This window comes from Pygocentrus nattereri, chromosome 17, assembly GCF_015220715.1.
Source record: "Pygocentrus nattereri isolate fPygNat1 chromosome 17, fPygNat1.pri, whole genome shotgun sequence".
In the NCBI taxonomy this organism is placed as follows: domain Eukaryota; kingdom Metazoa; phylum Chordata; class Actinopteri; order Characiformes; family Serrasalmidae; genus Pygocentrus; species Pygocentrus nattereri.
The window spans coordinates 11,161,868-11,169,367 of NC_051227.1; the positions used below are offsets into that span (position 1 = coordinate 11,161,868).

Here is a 7,500-nt window from a genome sequence, read left to right on the forward strand (position 1 = left end):
GTGTGAGCAGAGAAAGGAGTGAATCTTTAGCCCTCCGATCGAAATCTAAAGTACAAACAGGTCCCGTCTAGTAAGTTTAGCTCTGACTGTGACGTGTGATCTCGGAGGACATCACGGAGTTTAAATTCTTACGTGTAGCCAAAACTCGTTACGTGCGTTATACTTTGCCTTGTCGTCTAGTGTGAGCGCCTTCACGACGTCACGCTTGTGATGCTCTCTGCTTTAGAAGTCTGTTAAGATTTTATACGTCGTGCAGTGAACGCCCAGCCTTAGTCCTGCTTCCTACATTTACATTTTGCTGCCGTATGTAAAACGATCTCTTCTGCAGCCAAAGCAACTACGCTGATCGTTTAAATTCACTTGTTAAAGTTCGCCAAAGTTGATCCCGAAGCAAAGTTTGCTAAGCTTCCATGTCTGCACAGGAGCTCTTGATCAGGCCCTTTCCTTTTAAATGTACGAATGATCTTTGCTGGCCAAAAGCTACTGAGGCTGAGTCTAAAGCCTGTGTGTGAGTGTACCTGTATGTCCATATCCAGTCTGTAGTTGAGGTCTCCAAACCAGAACAGGTGTGTAAAGCGCAGAGAGATGTCAAACGAGCTCAGCTGCTTATCACCCAATGAGAGCTGCCGCAGGATGTCCAGGTAGTTCTGATTCCGCCTGTTGATGCCAAACATTGGAGATGAAAGAAGTCATTAGCTCAAAAGATTTATTTTCCAATTCATTTTCCAACCCAGACTTTGTACTTGTGCCCTTCGTGTTGTTAACAGGCCCATATCCTACACTTTTCTTGTATTTTAGTGTACTAATAATATCTGTGTAGCTTTATGTGACAAATAACAGCTGCAACATATTTTTCAAGACTATTTCTAACACCTCTTAGAATGCAGCTGTGCCATCAAAACTGATATATGTAAACAAGCTCTGTTCTGACTGGCTGCCCTGTAACGTGCCCCATTCACAACACAGTCCTGGCTGAAACACTCCTTATACTTTCAGCATGGATGGGCGGGGCTAAGCTGCTGTGGAACGAATAGGCAGCTTTATTTAAATACTTTCAGTGGCTTCACAAAACAGCGGTCATTCAGTTTCACATATGAAATGTACACTTGTGGGATGACCAGCGTGTTTTGAAAATGCATCAGTGTTTTATTTTTATTACAAAAAGTGAGGAATTCTCTTTCCTTTAATGTAGAGCTGACTGAGGGTAGGTGATGGTATTATAACCACACTCGATCATATTATTAATAACAAATCACATACACACACACACACACACACACACACACACACACACACACACACACACACACACACACACACGTCATCTTACCTGTGGATTTTCTCATTTCCAGACGTCAGGTGACAGTTAACAAAGCCAAATGATGTCCCATTAAACATGAAGGACACGCCCACGGCTCCTTTGTTGCCTAAAAGACAAAACAAAGTCAACAACAATAAAATGCAAAACAACAAATAACCTGCCGGACTGTGGTCACAGATGTGGTTAAGCCAGTGTTACAAACACGACGGCTAGTACAGCGTCTGACCGGCTCTGAGCTTGAAGCAGGTGAACTCAGTAAAACAGGTCAGCAGCCATCTCGCTGACTAACGGGGTGGGGTGGGGGTTGGGCAGTACATGTTAGCCAGTATACTCTGAATATATTACTTTTCTCAGATACGGCTACAAGGAGCTTCACAATACAACAGCATAACAAAATAATACAAAAACAAACCAACTAAGTGCATTAAGACCCTCTAAAACAAAGAACAGAACCTGTTACCTGTGATCCCAATTCAGGAAAGCTAAAGAACAAAAATGGGTTTCAACTCTTAAAAGTGCTCAAGAAAGAAAAGTCTAATATCAAGAGACAGACTGTTCCAGGGGCACCACGAAGTAGTTTCGATGTGTTATAGTGCCATAAATAAAACAATATACCAGCATGAACACATTCAAGAAGTAAAAAGCCAGATTACAGCTTACTAAAAAATGTCATCACGCCCCTGCAGAACTCTCGGACTTAGAGATGGACGAGATGGTCTTATAGACCGATGAGATGAAGACAAACCAGTGAACCAGAGGGATGGACAGAGAAAAGTGGGCTGAAATAAAGAAACTGCTCAAGATGCAAAGCAAACCACCTTGTCTGTGAAACATGGTGGTGGTAGTGTCATAACTAACTCCAACTAATAAAACAAACACAATACACCATCAAATGGGAATTCTGGGAAAGTCAGGATGTTGTTCTCAACTTCAAACTAAGCAGAGGACATATCAACATAGTTGCAGCACTAACAGTCATCATCATCATCGTCGTCGTTGACCGCTTAGTCCAGATAGGGTCGTGGTAGCAGCAGGGAGAGCAGAGAATCCCAGATGACCCTGTTCCCCGGCAACTTCCTCCAGCTCATTTCGAGGGACCCCAAGCCGCACCAAGGCCAACTTGGAGATGTAATCCCTCCAGCGGGTCCTATGACGACCCCGGGGCCTTATCCCAGTAGGCCGTAGCTGGTACATCCCCACCGGGAGGCGTCCAGGGAGCATCCGAATCAGATGCCCGAACCACCTCAGCTGGCTCCTCTTAATGCTGAGGAGTAGTGGTTCTTCTCCGAGCTCCTCCCAGATGGCCAAGCTCCTCACCCTATTAAAGTAGTGTGGCGCCCCACCCTGCGAAGAGGCTCATTTCCACTGCTTGTATTCGCGATCTCATTCTTTTGGTCATTACCCACAGCTCACGACCATAGGTGAGGATCAGGATATAGACAGACCAGTAAACAGAGAGCTTTGCCTTATGGCTCAGATCCTCTTCACCACTACAGTCCTGTACAGTGACCGCATTACTGCTGCTGCCTGTCCCAGCCTGCGGCCGATCTCACCACCTCTCTTCCCATCAGAGATACTTAAACTCCTCCACCTGGGGCAGGTCCTTTCCCCTTACCTGGAGTGCTGCGCAGCACTAACAGTAATAAATATAAAATGAAATGATATTTGTACATGATACAGTACTTGGCAAAACTATAACGTGGCCCACAAAGGTTTCCATTTTCAGAAGATAAATGCATCACAAATGTTAGTTATCATTCCTATCTCTGACATTACCTAGCTTGTTGTTGGTGTCTATGTTATTGCTACTTTGTAGCTCCAAAGTAAAGCAAATTCTGAGCTCCGACTTCCAATTTTATACAAGATAAAGCTGAAACAAAAACAAACAACTGCTCCCTCACTACGCTGTAACGCAGCACGGAGCGGAGCTGAACTAACGGCTCAGGAACAGCTCAAAACCATAGACACAAAAACTGCTCAACATCTCAAGAATGTCAGGATATCCTCTTGCACGTGTGTGTGTGTTGTGTGTGTGTGTGTGTGTGTGAGAGAGCGCGCAAGTGAGCGACACAGAGAGAAAGTGAGAGAGAAAGCGAGAGACATCGAGAGAGACAGACAGTGAGGCAAAGAGAAAGCGAGAGAGAAAGCGAGAGACATCGAGAGAGACAGCGACAGCGAGAGAGAGACAGTGAGAGAGAGAGAGCGAGAGAGAGAGCGAGAGAGAGAGCGAGAGAGAGAGCGAGAGAGAGAGCGAGAGAGAGCGAGAGAGAGAGAGCGAGAGAGACAGCGAGAGAGAGAGAGAGCGAGAGAGACAGCGAGAGAGAGAGAGAGCGAGAGAGCGAGAGAGACAGCGACAGTGAGAGAGAGACAGTGAGAGAGAGAGAGACTGACAGCGAGAGAGACAGCGACAGCGAGAGAGACAGCGAGAGAGAGACAGCGAGAGAGCGAGACAGCGAGGCAAAGAGAAAGCGAGAGAGCGAGAGAGAAAGCGAGATAGAGCGAGAGAGCGTGAACTGGAGCTCTGTCGCGGGCCGTGGGTCGAGAGCGTGAACTGGAGCTCTGTCGCGGGCCGTGGGTCGAGAGCGTGAACTGGAGCTCTGTCGCGGGCCGTGGGTCGAGAGCGTGAACTGGATCTCTGTCGCGGGCCGTGGGTCGAGAGCGTGAACTGGAGCTCTGTCGCGGGCCGTGGGTCGAGAGCGTGAACTGGAGCTCTGTCGCGGGCCGTGGGTCGAGAGCGTGAACTGGAGCTCTGTCGCGGGCCGTGGGTCGAGAGCGTGAACTGGAGCTCTGTCGCGGGCCGTGGGTCGAGAGCGTGAACTGGAGCACTGTCGCGGGCCGTGGGTCGAGAGCGTGAACTGGAGCTCTGTAACGCTGCTGGTTTTCAGGCACTCACCAATTTCTCAAACAGGAATTTCACACCACAAGACCGTTCTAAAGACAGTTTCCAGTAAATCTTGCAAAAGCCTTACTTGAGATTATCTGCATTTTAGGTTTTATTTTTTCCATGTCCATGTATGTTTATTGAAGGCATTTACAATTCAGTCAGAACAGTACAGTACCTCTCAGTTTAGTACTCACACAGTACAGTGCAAAAGTCAGAGGCCACCATTTCCAGCCAAAACTTTAAGTACAAATTATAATTTTTAGATATTTGAGAAATCTAACTGATGTAACGACCATCTGGAAGACCTGCTAGACCCCAAACAATCAATGGCTGTTTAACAGGAAATGAAATAAATGAAATAAATGAGGCGTCTTTGACTTTTGCACCGTACTGCATACACTGTTTATACACTCACTGCCCACTTTATTGGAGACCCCCGGCTTGTGAAACCACTGAGTGACTTTTTATGGATCCACTATATCGATGTACAGAGTGTAGTCTGTCTACCAGCTGCCCTCTACCCCATTATCACTGGTCAGTGTCTGACTACAGGGCTGCTGCTGACCAGAAACAAGGGCGTTGCTGGAGTTTTAACACGTTGGTTTCACTGTTAGGTTGAGAGTGGGACGTACATCATCAAAAAATATCCCACAAAGAGCAGCACTGTGGTCACAAACTGACCACTGACGGAGACGAGAAACCAGACTATACTGCGTGGTGGAGCTACGAGGGCGGGAGCTCTAATAATGCGGCCACTGAGAGGATATTTATATATTTCTTCTAAAAATGCCGTCTGTGTTTGTGTGTATATACAAACTCTGACCCAGAGTGTTGGCAATTCCTGTTTTGACGCTGGACATCCCCACATGGCTGATTCGGTTCTCGTGTTCTGGTTTCACCAGAACCACAATCTTTATGTTCCACAGAGTTTGCACAGCCACCTAGAACTCAAGGAAAGACAGAAAAAGAAAAAAGGAAGAAAGAAAGAATAAACAGACATATTAAACAACCAAACGCTAAAACACAGAGTATTCAAGTTTATGTGGAAACATCTGACCACATGATGAGAAACACTGCTGTCCACAGGCTAATCAAAGCAGAAAAATGGCTCCTAAAGGGGAAACTTCACAGTACAGAGATCGTAAAAACAGCACAAACACCCACCATGAACACAAATGCTGAGCCCTGATGGCTTCAATAAGGGCTCGGTTGACTGGGGTCCTATTTTAATTTTGATGTTAAAAGTTGTTTTCCCTCTAAAGCTGAGCCCATAGGACTTCTGAACTTCTCTCGCTTACCGGCTTATAGTCAATCTCAGTGTAGTCTTTCAGAGCAGCTCGGAGGTTCTCCACCCACTCTTTATCACAGACAGAGTTCTCCTGGGCTCCGAACACGTAGATGTCGTGAGGAATCGTGACCGTCATCTCGTCCAGAGTTTTTCCCAAACCTCGAGACAAAAGCCATGAGCCTAACGTCTTAGGAGGAGGAACACTGCCTACAGAGACAGAGAGAGTCATAGAGGGAGACCGTGCATGAGCATTTTGTTTTCAGTACAATGCGGCAAACCTACACCTTCCCAACTCGACCTTCCTGATTCTCTCAATTATTACATCAGTCACAGCGAATATGTTAAAATTTTAAACAAGATGTGAGACAAAGATAACAACATTAAACACGCATGTTTTTAAAATTATTATTTCATTTATTATAGAGAAGAGAGTCAACATTTGTCAGCAGAGCTAAAATTTCATGTCTTGGAATAATTGGAAGGTCGGACAGTTTCAGTATATCTCATGGTATATACCAGGGTCAGCAACTCAAATGTTAAGAAAAGCCATTTTGTCAAGTTTCAACAATAAATCGAACCACCTTGAGAGCCACGACATCCCATGTCCACTTCGGTGAAGTGACACTTCACCTGGCTGTAAATGTGTCTCAGTACGTGCTGATGTGCTACTATCTGCTTAAAATATAAAACAACCAAAACGCAGACTTTGCTCTGCTTTAAGCTTCAGCTCAGCTACAACCACTTTACTCACATCATCTGCAAGAAACTTTTCTGCAAAAGTAATTCCTTGTAAAATGTATCTTAATGTTTGACGTTTAATGAGGCTGACGTTGCTTCTCCTTCACCCACTTCTCACTCGAGTTTTCCCGTGCCACCTTAAATGGTGCCTGAGGCGCCAAAATGTAGGAACTATGACTGTTGCACCATTTAAGGTGGAACAAGAAAATTCAAACAAGAAGCTGGAGAGCGAGAGTCTGACTTCATATTCGGGACTCTTCAGTATTCAATACTTTCCTCGCTGTAGACTAAACGGATCAGGAAACCAGCTGGAATGATTATAAAGGAAAATAAGTCCATTCGTCTCCATATTATCGACGTTCATCTTAAATCTCTCTCTTTGCCTTTTAGTTAGATACTAGCAAGGTGAGACTGTCGTCTGCGTTGCTGTGTGACCAGCAGTCTGCGCGCCAGTCTTTGGGGTTAAAGGTTGAATAGTGAATGAAAGGGCTCAGTCATGCTAGAACAGGAAAGGCTCTTCCTCACAGTTCCCACAGCGCTGGAAGCACAAAATTGTCCAGAATGTCTTGGTGCCGAAGCTTTAAGGTTCCCTTCACTGGAACTAAGGGTTCTAGACCAACCCCTGAAAAACAGCCCCTTATCATCATCCCTCCTCAGCCAAACTTTACAGCTGGCACAGTGCAGTAAGGCAGGTAACGTTCTCCTGGTATTCACCAAACCCAAACTCGTCCATCAGATTGACAGATAGAGAACCTGATTGGTCACTCCACAGAACACGTCTCCACTGCTCCAGAGTCCAGTGGCAGCACTTCACTCCACTCCATCCGACACCTGGCATTATGATTGGTGAAGGCTTGTATGAAGCTGCTTGGCCGTGGAAACCGTGTTATGAAGCTCCCGGCGCACAGATTTTGTGCTGATGTTAAAGCCTCAGGAGGTTTGAATTCTTTTATGCACTCTGCACGTCAGCACTCGGCGACCCGAGCTGAATAATTTCACATTTATAAACATTGACGTACTTGCTTACCTATGAAGATGGAAACCTTTGTAGGTAAGCCAAGACTTCTGTTTTTAGAACTCATACAATTTCGACTGAAATATATTTCATCAAGTTTATTGAAGAAAAAAATCTATCTGGTGCAATTTAACTGATGAACTTCCTCCAAGCCAGGTGAAAATGCATTTTATGGCTATTGTTAAAAGAGGCTTATAATGACCTGCAGTAATGTGTGTGTCTTACCCATGTTCCATGTCCCTATGAACACAGAG

At 45.4% G+C, this 7,500-nt stretch overlaps 1 protein-coding gene across 1 annotated transcript in view; it reads right to left on the reverse strand.

The window, feature by feature from the left end:
* inppl1a (inositol polyphosphate phosphatase-like 1a) overlaps positions 1 to 7,500 on the reverse strand; it is a 64,958-nt gene that overhangs the window by 16,829 nt on the left and 40,629 nt on the right. The window contains exons 11-15 of the mRNA XM_037546710.1: positions 7,472 to 7,500; positions 5,504 to 5,700; positions 5,029 to 5,146; positions 1,331 to 1,427; positions 519 to 657 (exon numbers count right to left, since the gene is read on the reverse strand). The exon at positions 7,472 to 7,500 is cut by the window's right edge and continues 74 nt beyond it. Coding sequence (XP_037402607.1) covers positions 519 to 657; positions 1,331 to 1,427; positions 5,029 to 5,146; positions 5,504 to 5,700; positions 7,472 to 7,500 — 580 coding nt within the window. The remainder of the gene's footprint in view (positions 1 to 518; positions 658 to 1,330; positions 1,428 to 5,028; positions 5,147 to 5,503; positions 5,701 to 7,471) is intronic.